We start from the raw sequence: 17,673 nt of genomic DNA, 5'->3' as shown, positions 1-17,673 counted from the left end.
AATGTCCTCTCCTCATGGACAGTCACCTCTATGACCTCATGCTCTTTGCTTAGACAACTGGTCAACTCAGGCTAGGTATGCGTTCTCCTTTCACAGGTGGATGTGTAATAGAAGTAAGAACCCCAAATAGAGATTTAGAGGAAGTAGACCATCTTCCTGGCTCCTCTGTCTTAATCCCTGGATGACCAAAAGCAAGTGCCTTCACTTTTCAGAACTTCGGTATTCCTAGCTGTGCAAGGAAAATGAGCTCTGATGAAGCTCAAAAAGACAGAGGGCCTGGCAGCATTTTGCAAAGTGGTGATGCAAACATGATTTCTATTTCCCAGTGTGCAAGCCACACCACACACCTCCCCATCCTTCACTTTCACTTCCAGAAGCAGCACACTCCCCAGACTGGCTGGCAGGGACAGCTATATTTTAATTCACCCTGCCCACTGACTTGATGGATTCTTTTTCTCCTCCTCCAGGGACTTTCCTAACTTCCTTCTGTAAACGAAGGAAGGAGCACATGAGCACACTGTATATAAATACGCTTGGGAAAGCTTTCTTCTTCTTCTTCTTCTTCTTTTTTTTTTTTAAACCAAACTTGGTTTCTGTTGTAGGCGGTGCATTCCCTGCAGGGCGGGGCCCAGTGTGTTGTGGAGGGGGGAGGGGAGAGGTCCGGGGGAGGAGTAGGCAGTGATTAACGCACCCACTGTGAGAGCTTGTCTTCTATTTAATGGAGGGTCTCTCTGCCCAGGGGGAGTCAGAGCCAGTGCCAGGACCAGCAGGAGGATGGCGGAGAATCTGGGGCTGGGCTTCGGGGAAACAGCCAGTGTGGAAATGCTGCCTGAGGAAGGCAGCTGCACGCCCAAGGCCAGAGGCAGGCTGGCAGCCAGGAGCAGCGTGCGCTGGGCTCTCACCTGCTGCCTGGTATTGCTACCCATCCTGGCAGGACTCACCACCTACCTGCTCGTGGGCCAGCTCCGGGCCCAAGGAGATGCCTGTGTGTTCCAGGTAAGCCCTGACCCGGGGATCCTTGGACCTGCTGCAGGCACCTGGCGGGCACTGCAGCTCTGGACAGACCCCGTTGACCCAACCCACTCCCTGCTTCCCCTGCAAAGGAAGCAGCATGGGAGGGCTGGAGAGGTCCGATTTGGTGTTTATCCTCAGTAATGCCAGGGGATGAATTGTCCCTCTTTCCGTTTATATGGGAACAATCTCCAATAACATATTTTTAGATAATTGTAATCATCATGTACTGATAATCTGGGAACATTCTTTTTCTTTAAAAAAAAATAATAAGCCTCCTTAAATTGCATAACTAACACATGTCATTGAAGAAAGTTAGAAAACACAGATAAGGAAAACAAGATAATTATCATTACCCACAACCACATAGAGGTGACCACTATTGACATCTTGGGGAATATAATTCTGTATTTTTTAATAAGATGAGATTATTTTGAATCTCCAAATGTGTTATGATTTTATTTATTGTTAGTAAATTCAAAGCAGCATGATGATATAGATGGTTGTATTATAGTCCTGTATATGCATGTGCTCTAATTTATTTAATCAATCCCCTTTCTTGGGTTTAGAAATATTCTCTTTCAATGTTCAAGAAAGAACCTCTTGCCTGGTTGTCTATTTCTCAGATCTTGCTGGGGGCTCAGGGTGGAGGAGCTTAGTCAAAAATGAATATAAGGTATAGGGAGAACAATGGTTCCAAGTGGGGGGGTATAAGTGTCAAGGGGAAACTTATTCTGGAGTAGGAATATCAAAAATCTTAAAGACTGAAGACAGAGTCATTCAAATAATACCATTTTATAAATACACACACACACACACACACACCCCTGCATGGTCTGTGATGACAGATTTCATTTGAGTCCAAAGTATTAAATTCCCAGAGAGGAATTTGGAGAAAACAGGCTTTTCAATTGGTTTACCAGGAAACCTGTCTTCTAAGCAATGCTGGCTGACTTCAAAGCAGAAACACAAGGATCGAGCAAGCAAGCCATGGCTAATGTGTAACTCTCCCCACCCCCTCAGGGTCAGCAAACAGACCTCAATTCAGATGGTGGCGTCCACGGCCACATGCCATCTTTCAGAAAACATAGAAATATTCAGACAGCCCAGAAATGCCATTCATGTTAGAGAAGAAATTCAAGGCATAGCAAGTCAGGCTGTGACCTCCAGGCCACCATGGAGATGATTTCTATGAAGCCAAACCACAGTATCTAGTAGGTGTTCTGGGAGTCTGTGCTTTAGCCAGAAAGAGACCGTTGTTCTTGAATGAGGCATTGAGTGACCTCCAATAACCTGAACTCTCTGGGGTTCTAGAGGGAAACAGTGCCTCTGCTTAAAATGTGGTCTTGAGATCCCCTATTTCAGCAGATGCCAAAAAAACGCCTTTCTTGATCTAGAAGACCATCAGGCTCTGGAAGCACCTTGGGGTTAGCAACCGTGGGAAGCCAGTTACCACCCCTTGGTGGTGGGAGGCCACGGTCCAGAGGGGCCAGTGACTTGCCCTATCAGGAAGAGAGTTGGAGACACGAGCTGTCACTAGACAGGAAGCCCCACGAGGGAAGGCATGAGTGCCTGTCCTATCTTAGCTACTCAAGAAATGAAAAGGCTAATAGTGCATTCTGTGACACTTCAGGCAATCTCCCTGAAGAGCAGAAACACAGAGAAGCTTAGCGTGGTGGTTTGGCCAGACTGTAGAACTTCTCGGTCATCAGAAGAAGAGAAAGGGAAATAGGGGTGAGGTGGGGCCGCATGTAGCAATCGGAGTCCTGAAAAGAAACACCTGGTCCATTCAAATAGGAGCGTTTAAAGAAGAATGTGTAAAGAGTCTGAAAAGGGTTCAAAGAAGAGTCTACTTGCTGAGATGCAGACAGATAAAAGAGAACCAAAGAGCTGGAAGCATCCTGGGATGCTTAGCAATGGTGGGAAGCCAGTCATCACCTCTTGGCCTGAGGGGGCAGATAGGAGGGAGCAGTTTTCGGGGAACCCAAGGAGAAGGAAAATGTAGGAGAGGGCTAGCCTGCCTGCCAAACATCAGGGAGGGAGCAGGAAGAAGGACGGAAGAGCTGGCCACGCTCTTCTCCCTGCCTCTCATCCCACCGGTCAGACTGGAAGTCAGGCTTAAAAGCCAGGAAGCAAGTGTGCCCAGCCTCTCGGTACACAGTGCAGGGCCAAGAAGGGCAAAGAGAGGTTCCAGTGGGCTAATGGAGAATAACCAGCTCAGAAAAGATGGAAGATAGGATTCAAGAGGGAAAGCTAAATCACCAAGGAGAGCATGAGTGGACATAACTGAAATATCGTGGCTCGTAGACATCTGAGTTTAAATCCCAGCGCAGCCACCTCTGGTTGGGTAAAAATAGGCATGTGGTTTCATTTCTTTGAATCTGTTTCCTTTTCTGCCAAAAGAGGATGCTAATGTTAACACCCTGGCAATGCTAAGAAGGCAAGTGCAGGAACAGGTTGTCTGATGGGAATGCGGGGAGGGTTACACACCTGGTTCCTGGGACGTGATCATCATGGTTACACCAGGCAACTACCAAAAAGTAACAGCGATTGGTGTAGGAATGTTCCAGGTTTTTATCAGCAGCAACAAAAACAGTTACCAGAACTTAAAATCATATATCTATTTTAAACTGAACTCTTCCTTCAGGGGTTGTGTAAGGAAATACTCGATGTGACAAAATCCTTACCCAGGTAAGCTTGCAGAGCAGAAATCAGACTTGAAAAGGTTTGGGATAACTACCTTTAGGGGAAGTGTCCGTAGATAGGGCATCAATTAAATACAGCCTGGTGCCTCCGTGCAGTGAAAGCCCGCAGCTGCCACCGTTTCTAAAAAATGACGCATCTCTATATGTAAGGATGGAGAATTTCTCTAAGATGTATCATTAAGTGGGGGAGGGAAAGGTATATAACAGTATATAGAATCGGGGACATTCATTTTCTAAATATATATATATATTCACTTTTATGAATGTGTTTATAAATGCATAGACTATGTCAAGAAAAGGACAAGAGATTGGTTGCTCTGCCAGCATCTAGCTTGGGGACCTGGGTGACAGGTGGAAGAGAGAGACATTTTTAAACTTACCCTCTTTTGTACAAAATGTGTATGTTACATCTACAAAAAAGAGAGAGAGAGAGTAAAATGTTTTAGGATCATTAAACTCCTGGAGAATGTCCGGTAGATTCATGTGTTGGAAAAATCAGTTTGACATCTGGCCCAGCCCCTTCTTAGCCATGTTATGTAACCTCCCTGCGCCTCAGGTTCCTTATGTATGAAATGGAATACTTAGAAATAAAGTATTCAAAGTGTCTGGCAGGAGGTAGGAGATTAGTAAATGGTAGCAATTATCATTATCATGACTGAGGAACTTCCCTGCTCATGGACATTGCATCATACCTGTCACCCTCCCCACCTGCTCTGGAATCCGCCATCACCAGGTCAGAGAGCAGGTTTGGGTGCTGGAGGGCCTTTCTTGGTCTCTGATATTTGTGAGCTACCTCCACGCCTCATTCTCCACCCCGGTCTTGTACCCACACTCCAATCCATTCTTTATCCAGCTGCACTAACCATGGCCTGGGCCTTCTTTGGGCCCTTAGTGGCTTTCCTTGCCCTCAGGCTGGGTGCATGGACCCCACGCTGGCTCACAGGTCCCCGGAGACCAGGTTTTGCCTTCCCCAGGCACTGCTCTGGCTCACTCGGGGTCTGTACTCCAGGCACGACACAATGCACCGTGCTGGCTCAGCCCCCAGCCTGGGGCAGAGCTGGCCCGTGGTACTGTGCCATACGTTGGCAGGGGTGCCACGAGACGCTGCTTCCTTGGACTGCACCACCACCCCATCTCCGTCCTTCCCTTCCCATGCTGCTTCTGGAATCCCCACATGCTCGCCCCCAGATTCTCCTTGCTTCCCTGCAATCTCACTTTCACCCCTTCCTGAAAAACCCTGCAAGGCTCCTAGCCCTTGATCCCTGCTCGCCTCTCCCCTGCACACCTGCTCCTGAGACCCCACCCCCACCCCGGTCTCCATCCAGGACCCCATAGGGGTGCCAGCTGAGGCTTCAGAGTTGTGCAGGCTTGAGGGAATGCCATGGCTCCCCCCACCACCACAGTTGTGACCTTATAATAACTTATTAGACACCAGACACCGTTCTAAGCTTCTTCACACCCAGGGTTTTGAGAAGAGTAAATGAGATCGTCATGCCTATAAAGTCCTTAGCCTGGTGTCTAGCACATACGTCTGTGTGATGCGTTTGCTGTTATTACTAAATACCTCATCTGGGTTAGTCCTTGAAATCACACAACGAAGAAAGTGCTACGATTATCTCCATTTCAGAGATGATGAGCTGAGGCTTAGAAAACCTAAGCCATGTGCCCAAAGTCGCACTGAGTGTGACGTTGGGATTCAAAAGCTCCTCCTAAGCCGACCACGCTGGTCTGCCTGCGGTGTTAACCCAGCAAATCACTCACTTCTTGGGGTGGTCAGGAGCGTTTAATAAGGATTCCCTAAAAAGTGCCTGTCACGTAGTAAGTGCTCAATAACTTCGAGTCTCCTTCCTCCCCTGGGGGCACCTCACTGTCCCTGGCACACTGTTAGCTGGGTGGAGAGAGAGAGAGGAAGGGATGCACAGGGTACCTGACCTCCTTAAGCCGTCCGCTCCCTGTCTGTCAAATGGGGAGGTAAAGACGCTTCCCTCATAGCCCTGTGCTGAGAATTCTGCAAGAGGATGTCGGCAAGCTAATGCCATGAAGTAGATGTTCAACAGACATGATTTCCCTGTTTGCTCCATCTTGGGTGTAGCCTTTTCGTCTCACTCAGGCTGTTTCCTCTTTGGAAACGGGGACGGTTCTGACAATCCCTTTTCAGAGTTGTCTAGAGAAAACAAATAGATGGTTGAGATAAAAAGTGCTTTGGAAATTGTAAAACACGGAGCACTAGGTGGCTTTGCCCCTGCTCTAGCCTCCGAGAGTCCTGGCACACCAGGAAGAGAAGCCAACTCACTCAGAAGCTCAGGCTGGGGGTGGAGGGCAAGAAGACCAGAACTGGTGAAGTTGCGTGAAGGCAGGGTGAGCCCACTGTGGGCATGAATCCCAAACATCTGCTGCAGCTCTGAGCTGGTAACTCCAGGATCCATTCATTCACCCGTTAAAATAAACACACACGGGGCGCCCAGGTGGCTCAGTCAGTTAAGCATCCAATTCTTGATTTTGGCTCAGGTCATGATCTTAGGGTCGTGAGATCAAGCCCCACCTCGGGTTCCACGCTGGACGTGGAGCCTGCTTAAGATTCTCTCTCTCTCTCTCCCTTTCCCTCTGCCCCTCCCCTACTCTCTCCCTCTCTAAAAAATATATATATATAAATAAATAAGCACACACATTACTCCATGCCCAGCACTGGGAGCTCCTGGGTCCTCAACTGATGGACCACACGCTGTCCGGCTGTAAGAGGTCATCTCCCAGCCTGGTCTCCTTAATGAGGCCCAGCCACCGACTGCAGTAACAAGGGTGGGTTTTGAAATGCATGGAGGGTACATTCCATTCCCTCAAGCCCTTTGCACTGGAAGGGGCAGAAGTCCAGAAGCCAGCTGTAGACAGAGGAAGCCTCTTCTGCTGGGAGGAGGAGGCCATCCAGAGCTCCTAAATGATCCAAATCTGCCACTGGTCATAAAGAGACCCAAGGATGCCTTCTGTGTATCACCGAAGCAGTGAAAACAAAGGGAACTTACGCAGAACCAACACCATGCACCATAAATATTGACTGAACCCAAAGAAAGAAGGAAGGTAAATTGGATATCCACTGTATGTGTGTGGTCTTCCTTAGGCATCACGATGCTTCCAGGAGGAAAGAATGATTGCCTGCCTTCATTGATGAGGAGACAGAATCTCACTGAGGTTAGGTGACATACCAAAGTCAGATTGCTAGGAAACCCTAGGGCTGGGATTCCCACATTTGCTCGGCTGCCAACACCACATGCTCAGCTCTGCACCCCTCTGAATGTTGGGTGTGAAGCCCCGTCCAGTGTACCCAGGAGGGTAATGAATTGAAATGGCCTTGGAATAAAACATTTCCAGATTGGATTTATCCTTGTGCAAGTACAAACAGAGAGAAGCGAAAGCCAAAAACAAGGAGGCGATGGTCTGTGTATTTCTCCTAGAAGTGCTGGGAGGATGTTATGGGTCATAAAACATTGATGTTTTTGCAATTGCGGCATTTATGACGGCAAAAAATGGATCTCTTTTCCTGTTTATGAATATACTAGACAGTGGGTATAGGACATGGGAGAAAGGCTAAATGGGTCATTAGCTAAAATACACTCAAAGGATTTTTTCTGGGGAAATGCCAATAAGAGAATCTCAAAGATCATCTGGCTTCGGGTTCCATGGTCCATGGTGTGTACTCAGCTAATGTTTATGGGGCTCCTGATACGTGCCGGGGTCTGCACTTGGTCTGAAGGTTCAGATCCCAGACCCTCCATTTACTCTTTGACCTTTGGCCTACAAAGCCTCTAAAAAGGTGATGCCCTCCTTTGAGAGTAACTGGACTGGTAGACAAGGAACACACATAAACCCCAGTACAGGACCTGGCACCCGGGGAGTACTCAACTAGATAGCAGTCTCCCTCCCTCCATCCTTCTTTCTTCCCTGGTTGAAGTATTAGAGTAATTCCAAAAATGTGTCAGGGATTACCAATCAGCATACAAAACAAAGAAAAAAAAGTGAGAAGGAAAAAAGAAAGAAACTCAAACAAGAGTGAAAAATCCCCTGACCTATAGAAACTAAGGGGTAAAAAGCACCAGCTTGCTTTGCTTGGGCTCATCAATGCTGGTAGCCACAGGCGCCCCACTATTCTACTAACACGAATCCCCACAGGCATCCACATTTGCCTTTTCTGTCTCTGATTCCTGGCCAAAGCTCACAATCTTCCACAAACATTTCTGGAGCCATGACTATGCTCCAAGCAAAGCCTGATGAAAAACTTGGAGGTGCCAGTAACTAAAAGATTATGGCCATTGAACTCTTAAATTAATTATTTAAAATTTAAACAAGAACTCAAAACTTGGCATGTATTGTAAAATCAAAAGGTCTTTTTTTTCTTCATTTTTTGGATTGCCAAACTCAGGCAAAACTCACTGAGGCTGAACCTGCCTCCATCTTCCAGCTCTCTTTTCTACCTGTCTTTCCGACACCTGGGCATCAGCATATTTTGCTGATTGGGTAATCCGGCAGAAGTGCCAGGCATGGTCTGAGGCACCAGAAATTTGGTGGTGAGCAAGACAGACTAGGTCATTGCCCACAGGCAGCTTGGATTGTACTTGAGAGCGAAAAGCTCTTGCAAACAGTCACCTTGAGAACAAGCATCGAGCCAGCTCAAATGCATAAACCTTCCTCCAAATAAGCTACTATTTCTTCATCTCAAATCTCCTCTTCATTCATTCCTGCTTCCCGTCACAAAAATCTTCCTCCCATGAAGAGGCATTATTAAGGGAAGCAGCAATGGAAGGCTTTAGATGTTGTTCATGGAAAGAGAGTCCCAGCTGATGTTCTTGGGGACTCTTAGACTGTTGAGGTCTTCAACACCTGCTAACTGGCACTATGACAGACTCCAGATGTATAGCAGATTCTAGGCCACTAAGATCCATACACATCCAACCACACGTGAAAATAAGTGTATGCCCAAGTTATAGAAATCCAGCAGAGCAAAGAGGGAAATGTGTTCACATCGCAGATACATGCTAATGACAGCGAGACTCTGAGCCAAAGGGAATGCTCCAGTCTTTTAGCTGAGTGTCTGCTTAGACAAAAATAAGCAGATGTTCAAGAAGATTTCTCAGCAGAGTACTCAATGAAGCAGAAGACCAGCCAGGACTGTACCATTTCATACACAAGAGGATGCAACCATGCTCTCCCAATTCTTCCCCTTCAGTTTTCTGCCTGCCACAGACCAATTCTTTATCAGCTCTGTTAACAGCAAATAAGGAACAGCATAGGAAACAGGCTACAGAATAAGCTCATTTCTAGGCTGCTTCTCCACCCCACCCCACTCCTAAAGCCCATCAAAGTTATTGATGCTGGACAAGTAGTTGCATCAATTGGGTTTAGGTTTTCCAAAGCAACTGTACTCACGACCCTATGCTGAATGTGTATATGGGTTCATTTGGCAGCAGAAATCCTTGTAGTTTCCCAGCTGCTCCCATGCCTTGTTGGGCCTCTGTACTCTTGCACAAGCTCTTAGCCTTGTCTGGAATGGTCATTACCTTTTATCACCTGGCTAATACCTGTGGGACCTGTAAGACTCAACTTCAGAGGTAATTTCCCCTGATTCCCCCACTTCTGGGCTGGGTTCCTGTTTTCTGAGCTCTGTGTTTCCCCTACTGTCGCAGTGCATGGAGCTGCTGGTACTCATCCATCTACCTCACCAAAGGGGGAGCTTATCCGGAAGTGAGAAGGTGCAATGGTTTAGGGCCAGGAATTCTAGAGTGGATTGACCTGGGTTAAAATCCTACTTCACTTTCCAGCTGTGGGACATTGGGCAAGTTACTTAACCTGACTGAGCCCCCTTTTCAATATAAGGGTATGAATGGCATCTACCTGAAGGGTCGTCACAACGCTGAAGGAGATGATGTGTGCAAAGGGCGTAGCATAGCACAGCGCCACTCCTCATTCAACAGAAAGTAGCTACACTTACTGCATCTTTCAGGTCCTTTGAATCATTCACTGTGGTTGCCTCTCATGGCTGGAGCACAGAGTACTTGGAGAGGAATAAATAGTGGGTAACAAGAATGGGGTGGTCAACTGGGACCTTGAATGCCAAGATAAGTATTTGGGCCTGTGTCTGGAAGGCCATGGAGAGCCATTGAAGGTTTATGGACAGAATTGTGTCCCCATACAGTGATGCTTTAGAAAAAGCACTCTGAGAGCAGGTGAGGAGAAGATTTCAAGGAAAGGAGATCCAGTTAAGAGGCTGATGGGAGAATCCAGAAGAACAGCGTGCTGAGGCCTGGGTGGGGGGCGGGGAGGCACGAATGAGAAAAATTGCAAAATAGAAATGGCAGCTTGGGTTTGTGGGAGGAGAAAGCAGCAAGTTTCAAGCCTGGCAACTGAAGGCAAGCAGTTGTCTTGCTATTCACAGAATTAGGAAGTAGACAATGGAGAGACAATGGGTCTGTCGTTCAAAGACAAGATCTCTGCCCTCAAGAAGCCTTCCAGTGGAGGTTAGGTAGCATGGCTTGGGAATAAAAAGAGCCTGGCCGTCTGGGCTTTAACGAGGTCACTGCCATCACAGACCTGCTCACAGTCCTGCTGAGCAATGACACAGCTACACCCACGTGACCACACCAACACGTGCAGAGACATCCATGCACACAGCTCCACACTAGAGTCACATGTAGACACACAAAACACATCGGCTCCTACCTTCCCCACTGCTAGAGCTGTCTTCTGTCACACCCACATGGACACACAATTCCTCATTCACAAGTACGATCTCACACACACACGGATTCTAAGATACAGAACTGGTGACATGAGGATCACTGTCCGTGGGGACTATGTAGTTACAAGAACCCAATCAGAAGACTCTGAATTGAGTCAATATCATATCAGAGAAGGTTTTCCTGGAAACCGTAAAATGTAAGGTGGTGATTTTATCCCTTTAAGCCAAGGACTTAGCTTTGCTCCTGAGCTTTGTGTTCAGACACGGTGATTCCTTCATTTCCTGCGCGTTCTTTGCCCTGACTCACACATCTGATTTGATCCTTATCTCAAATGTGGGAGTTATCTGAGGTTAGGGATGTTATTGTTCCCATTTTTCAAATGAGGGCACCAGAGCTCAGAGAGGAAAGGTGTCTGCTCGAGATCATATTGTTAATAAATGGTGACAGCAGGATTCAAATTCAAGTCTGTCTGCCTCCAAAGCAGTTACCCTTCCCCCGCCCCACCTGCCCCGTGTGGTATCTGAAATGGCTCACAAGCTAGGATTGCAAGGATGGACATGTCTCCATGTCATTCATGGAGACAAGGGGCTGGTGGGAAGGAGAACAGAGCCCTTATTTCTTTTTCTGTATCACTTTTTCAAATAGTTCCAATTTTTAAATCATGGTGGACAAAAGAAAATAAAGCAAGTGCCATCATTTGTTCAAATAATAGATGTCAGAGTGTCCTAGAACAGAACAGGGAAGGCTCTCAGGACAGAACTTCGAAGTTGAGCTTCCAAGACGAGTGTAGGAGAGAGAAGGTCATCGGGGTGCTGGAGGAGGAAAGGGGAGCGCTTGGGCGCAAGATTCCCCTCCATCGAGTAGTCTCATTGCCATGTCCCTCATCTCAGAATGCCCAGGTTGGGTAGCAGCGGCATCTTAATCATGCCCTTGCTATGGGCAGCTGTGGGGCTGGGTGACAAAAGGACCACAGGTGGGCTGAATCATATCTTTCTTTTCCAATAGACTTCAAAAGGGCAAGAGTTTGGACCTTCACATCAGCGAGCTTGTAAGTGTGTTCATATTTGTTGCCTTCTCTTGTGGGGAACAGAGCATTCAGTAGTTTGGGTATGAGGGAGGTTCAGAGGGATGAAAACCCAGAGGAGGAGTGAGGTTGCTCCCAAGTCACTAAAAAGACAAAATGGTGCTGTGTCCAAGTGTATGGCCTATGGAGGTGATGGCCTTTGGCAAATAATGTCACTTGCCTCTGTCTCAGTTTACTCACCTGTAAATTGGCTATAATGGTACCTACCTTCTCAGATTAGTGCAGATTAAATCAGTTAATTCCTATAAAAGTATTAGAAGAATGCCTAATCCTATCCCTCCCTACCCTATTTGTTAAGCCATCCAGATGCTTCAGTGGATATGGCTAAAGGGACCTTGAATAAGGCCAAAGGTCAGTTTGCTCACCCTGAAGCAGTAGCGGGGAGGGGGGGGTGGAGGGCAATGTGAGTTCATTGAGCATAGGCCATGTGCCAGGAATCATGCTGAGCACTCTACATTCATGATAGCAAGGGATGACCTTCGAGATGAGAAAACAGAGTCTTGGGCAGGTTGGAAACTTGCCCAAAGTTATGGGCCAAGATTCATTTGTGTTCAAGACTCTTTCTCCTGAGGCTTCTCTGTCCCTGGGGAAATGACAACAATCCCCAGTGGACCCAGCTGAAGGAGAGGAATGATTCTCTCCAGTTGCAGACACCATGCAACTCCAAAAATACTGTCTTCACTCCAGCCACCCTCTGACTCACACAAAGCATCTCTCTCCTTTCCTTACAGATGCAATTTCCGGAGCTGGTGGAGATAAGCCAAGGGCACACCTGACAGGTATTTCTCACTGGTGTGATTTCCAAGAGATCATGTATGGGCCATGGGCCCAAGATTTCTTTCAGAGGGTTTGTCAAAACTTATTCTAGTAGCTTCAAACCAGAAACGACACACCTTGGTAACAGACTTCTCCTCTCAATTGAGGGTTTTCAGATGTCTTCCTCCCTTAAGGGTTCCAAAGGCCCATGGCTCTTGGGCATTTTCTTTCAGATTCTATCAGTCCTCTTCCTTCCTCTCCTGTCTCTCTCTTTCATACACACCGTCAGGCATTCAGAAACAGCTTCCCTCAGACTCAGAGATTCACATAATTCTGAATCTGGTCAAAGATAAAAGATCCCCTGGGCTGTTAAAAGTATCAAGTCCAGGGCGCCTGGGTGGCTCAGTTGGTTAGGCGACTGCCTTCAGCTCAGGTCATGATCCTGGAGTCCCTGGATCGAGTCCCGCATCGGGCTCCCTGCTCGGCAGGGAGTCTGCTTCTCCCTCTGACCCTCCCCCCTCTCATGTGCTCTCTCTCATTCTCTCTCTCTCAAATAAATAAATAAAATCTTTAGAAAAAAAAAAAAAAGGTATCAAGTCCATCTGTACCCCACTCAAGATGAAGTGATTGGACATTTGCATGCAGGTAGACATTTGCAAAGAATTTTGGTTGATGTGAAGAGATTCAGAGCGGCCTCATAATATCACCAGCTGGCCAGCTTCCCAAGCCCACTGTTGAAATTTCTGACATCTGATGCCTGGAGTTGCATATTATCTAAGACTCCAGAGAAAAGAGCAAGACTGTGCACAAATATGTTAAAAATCCTTTGAAAACCTAAGGAGTTAAAAGCAAGCATACTCTCCTGACCTATAAGAAAATTTGCAGCCCACAGGGGGATATCCCCAGGGCCCAAACAGGTGACTTGCATGTGACCAAGAGCAAAGTGTTTGTGGTGAGTCCTGAGTGAGGACTACGACCAGACAGACACCAAGTCACTAGTCACTTACCACTTGCCTTTAAGAATGGGAGAGAGTGAACAAGCTGGGCAGGAAAAATCCTACCAACAGAGTGTGGGGATATCACCCTTCTTCCTACGGAATGGGGGAGCTGGGGGTGGGAATCTAGGTTCCACTGAGCTCCTCACGTGTACCAGCACTGTGGTAGGCATTTTGCAACCATGATCTCACTTGATCTGCATATCAGCCCAACAAGGGGGGAAACTGAGGCTCTGACAAGTCAAGTCACTTGTCCCAAATCATATACATGACTCGGAAAAGCTGAGATTTGAGTCTGACTCTTAGACCTGCACTGTTCCCAATTCAACCTACTCCGTACCCTAACTCCCACTTGCTGCCGTGTTGACATAGCGAATTGCATACCAGTTCAACAAACTCGCTTTGTCTAGAGACTAAATGATTTTTTTGCTTTTGCATCATCCCAGAGGATTTTTTTATACTGCATCATCCACAAAGAAGGAGTGGAGATGATCAGGAGTGATTAATAAAAATGCCTTTCACAGATTTTGCAAAGAAGCAACAAAGCTCTCCAGGGCGCACTGAGTGCGGGGGACCGAAGAGACCACATGCATTCTAAACGTGTGTCATTGTGCAAAATAATCCAGGGTCCAGTCAGCATCGGCAAAGATGCTTAAGAAAAATCCAGGAACCAGGTTTCTAGGCAGCCACCGGGTGTGAAAGTTGCTAAATATTTCCTTAAAGATAACCTATCCCCAAACGGTGGCTGATAGCACATATCGGGGATCACTATGGATTTCCAAAGCAGTCGTAGGAAATTAAAATATGCTTTTATTTTCCTAAAACATACTAGTTTTACTGCAGATTATCTTATTTGAAATCAATGGTTTGGTTCTATTCATTTTTTCTGCGATACACATACTTCATAAAAGCACTCATTTATATGTCCGAGTATATAATGTATATTTGTAAACAATGCAAACATAAGAACCTATAAAAATATATACAGTGAAATAGGCTTATTTTTTAATCTGTCAAGATAAGAGATGCTGGTTTATTTGGGGAAAGTGATTATGTATTGAGTACCTGCCATAGCCAGCCTCATGATAAAAATGTCCATGTCTCCTCTATTCACTTGATCTTCCAAATGAGACTGGGAAGGGGCTTTATCTCTAGCTTAGGGACAGGAAATCAAGACTCAGAGAGAAGGGACCTACATCACTGATTAAAAACGTTACATGGCCATAGAGCTGAAGTGACCCAGAGCCCTGGTCCCTTATACTCCACAAGCCAATTACATCAGCTTGTATTTTGGTGTCAGAGAAGCATTTCCAGAATGTTTTGGATCTCTGGTTCCAATATCTGTCCTGCATGTTGATTTTTCTTTTAATCACTGTCTGAATTTCAATAACTTTGGGCTGTAGCATTGCAGGGGAGCTGCAGGGGGGCTCCAGGGATCATCCAACTCCCTAAAATGTCCACTCCTTGTAGCAGGGTATGTCTGAAACAAAAGGCTAATGAAAGTGAATGCAGGTTAGAGGGTATTCCTAATAGCTGGGGATTTTATACACACCATCCTTTTTAATCCTTTCCATGGGTATTTTTATACGCTTTAAAAAAAAAAAAAAAAAAAAGGAAAGATACGTCAAATGAAAAGCAAATCCTGACTTAGTAAAGAGAGAGCTTGTGCAAAAGGATTATTGCACAGTGGGAGAAAGGAGAAAGAAAATCAGCAGCAATAGGGAGAATGCTCTGGCCAGAAGGTCTGCAAGTGTCTCAAGGGTTAAGCTAAAAGGGGTTTCCTTTTGCAGAAAGGAGTAAACAAAGTTAGAAAGAACCAGGTGGGAAGAAGTGGGATAAAGGTGTTAGCGTCAGAGAATGTTTTACCCGAAGGCCAGCCTGTTCTCAGGAGAGACTGTCTGCTGGTCCAGGCTGAGGGTAGACCAAAGCCTGGAAGCAGAAGAGAAGCTTAACCAAAATTGGGTTAACAAGCATTATGTTGGGGCGCCCGGGTGGCTCAGTCGGTTAAGCGGCTGCCCTTAGGCTCAGGTCCTGAGATCAAGCCTCGCATTGGGCTCCTTGCTCAGAAGGGAGTCTGCTTCTCCCTCTTCCTCTGCCGCTCCCCCTGCTTCTGCTCTCACTCGTGCTCTCTCTCTCAAATAAATAAATAAAATCTTTAAAAAAGAAAAAACAAGCATTATGTTCCCATGGATCAGTGGGGACAGTACAGTTCAGCTGATCATTTATGAGGCAGAGAATGGCGCTCTGGAGGATCTGGTGTCTGGTCTTGCCATAGGTACCCAAGGGGGGAGGGCACCCACCAGTTCCATCTAAGTCATTTGGAGAAGAGGTTCATCGTAATGGGCTGTTTTCCAAAACACAAAAAGTGAGATTTCTTAACGTCCACTGTTTTCCAAGATCACAGAGCTCAGGTAAAATTCTAAATGATCAGGAAAGAAAACTCGGGCTCAGAGAGGCGAAGTCTTTTGCCCCTAAGATGCTACTCTCTGAACAAAAGTGTGTGTCTGCTTAGATCTCCTCCACTCATTCCTCCTCAAGGAGCTTGTTAGCTGTTGGTTTTATTCAATCACTTTACTCTGAAAATAATATGAGACTCTTTTTGGCAAAGTCCACAGGTTCTGACACGAGGAAATTAAACCTCTCTCTTGTCTTTGCAGTTGTCAGACAAAGTCCTACACAGTCTTTGAAAAATCAGTTTCCGGCTCTGCACTGGGAACATGAACTTGGCTTGGCCTTTACCAAGAACCGGATGAACTACACAAATAAATTCCTGGTGATCCCAGAGTCGGGAGACTACTTTGTTTACTCCCAGGTCACGTTCCGAGGAACCACATCTGAGTGTGGTGAAATCCACCAAGGGAGCCGACTGAACAAGCCAGACTCCATCATCGTGGTCATCACTAAGGTAACAGACAGCTACCCCGAGCCGACCCAGCTCCTAATGGGGACCAAGTCTGTGTGCGAAGTAGGCAGCAACTGGTTCCAGCCCATCTACCTAGGGGCCATGTTCTCCTTGCAGGAAGGGGACAAGCTGATGGTGAACGTCAGTGACATCTCTTTGGTGGATTACACAAAAGAAGATAAAACTTTCTTTGGAGCCTTCTTGCTGTAGGGGCAAGGTGGGCATCCTCGTGTGAAGGTCCTCTGCCTCCTAGTTCCAAATTTTCTTCACTCATACGTAATTATAACAAGGTTTTTGTTTTTGTTTTTGTTTTTGTTTTGGACCATTCCACAGAAACGGTGGCTTAGCTATGAAATTGGAGGCCCGAAATGTCATACTTTATATGACTTACTGATGAGAATCTTAACCGGAAAAAGGCAGAACAGAGCAGACACATGACCGTGGTTGCTTGGAAAAGGGGTGGATTTCTAAACACTGACACACTGATCACCAAATGAATGGAGGTCTACTCGGAACATTTCCACCCCTTCGTACCACACATCAGTCACCAGTGGGCCCAATTATTGTGGGATTTGATCAAGAAACATTTGCTTCAGTTCAGGGGCCCTTGAACAAAATCCAAAGCCCTAGAAAACAGTGTAAACCCTAGAGCAAAATCCTTCATCAGTGTCTCCAAACATATACTTTAATGCCTTGTCTTAAAAAAAAAAATGAAAAGAGGGCTGGTATTTCTCATGAACACTAGAAAGAAAGAAAGAAAGAAAGAAAGAAAGAAAGAAAGAAAGAAAGAAAGAAAGAAAGAAAGAAAGAAAAAGAAAGAAAGAAGGAAAGAAAGAAAGAAAGAAAGAAGAAAGAAAGGGAAAGAAATTGGTTTTCATACCATCTATGGCAAATGAAAAAAGCAACCCCTCTTTTTATTCTGTGCACAGGCATGAAAACCAGCAAGTATGAGTTCCACATGCATATCAAAAATACAACAATAGCATTTACTCAGCACAGTTTACTTGAGCACCTTTTATGTTCTGGGTACTACCTTAACCCAGATGATACTATGAAGAATAAGACAGACTCCATTCAAAACTTAAATGAATTCCACTCCGTGGCTCCTGGTCAAATATCACTCAATGTACTCCAACGTACTTGGACTAACTCCAAGTCCTTAAAAACTATCTCATCTGACACTAGTATGTAAGATTTCTGAAGCTCTCCAGACAGTGTAAGATATCCAGCTGATTAGGTCACTCAAGAAACTCGAAGACAGATTTCTAGCCAACTAGACCAGCTCTACAACAAACCTGATCAATGCCAAGAGAGAACAGACTTATTCTTGGCTGGGGGGGGGGGGGGGGGGGGGCAGGGAGGGACAGTCAATCACCAAATCTAGAGACATTAACTTAGATCGGCTTCGAGGTGTGACTCACAATTTTATGTGCAGAGTGTTATCAGGGAATTTTTCTTTTAAAATACTCAAGGGATTTCAATATGGGATGAGCTT

At 46.1% G+C, this 17,673-nt stretch overlaps 1 protein-coding gene across 1 annotated transcript; it reads left to right on the top strand.

Annotated features, from left to right (window-relative positions):
- Positions 1 to 686: 686 nt before the first annotated feature.
- Positions 687 to 16,917, top strand: TNFSF15 (TNF superfamily member 15). The gene is made up of 4 exons (XM_032418893.1): positions 687 to 996; positions 11,447 to 11,489; positions 12,257 to 12,304; positions 15,934 to 16,917. Exons 1-4 carry the CDS (start codon positions 775 to 777, stop codon positions 16,386 to 16,388), a joined length of 768 nt encoding a protein of 255 aa, XP_032274784.1. The 5' UTR covers positions 687 to 774; the 3' UTR covers positions 16,389 to 16,917.
- Positions 16,918 to 17,673: the final 756 nt, after the last annotated feature.

The sequence above is a fragment of the Phoca vitulina genome, unplaced genomic scaffold (assembly GCF_004348235.1).
Source record: "Phoca vitulina isolate PV1807 unplaced genomic scaffold, GSC_HSeal_1.0 scaffold21, whole genome shotgun sequence".
In the NCBI taxonomy this organism is placed as follows: domain Eukaryota; kingdom Metazoa; phylum Chordata; class Mammalia; order Carnivora; family Phocidae; genus Phoca; species Phoca vitulina.
The sequence above is the reverse complement of the archived record's forward strand: the minus strand, read 5'-3'. Positions and strand labels throughout refer to the sequence as shown.

What these genes read in the sequence shown, in the direction of transcription:
- TNFSF15 (XM_032418893.1), top strand. Translation starts at nt 775, where the DNA reads ATGGCGGAGAATCTGGGGCTGGGCTTCGGGGAAACAGCCAGTGTGGAA. An exon ending in GAGATGCCTGTGTGTTCCAG is followed by an intron (nt 997 to 11,446) that starts GTAAGCCCTGAC and finishes CTTTTCCAATAG; the next exon opens with ACTTCAAAAGGGCAAGAGTT. An exon ending in ACCTTCACATCAGCGAGCTT is followed by an intron (nt 11,490 to 12,256) that starts GTAAGTGTGTTC and finishes CTTTCCTTACAG; the next exon opens with ATGCAATTTCCGGAGCTGGT.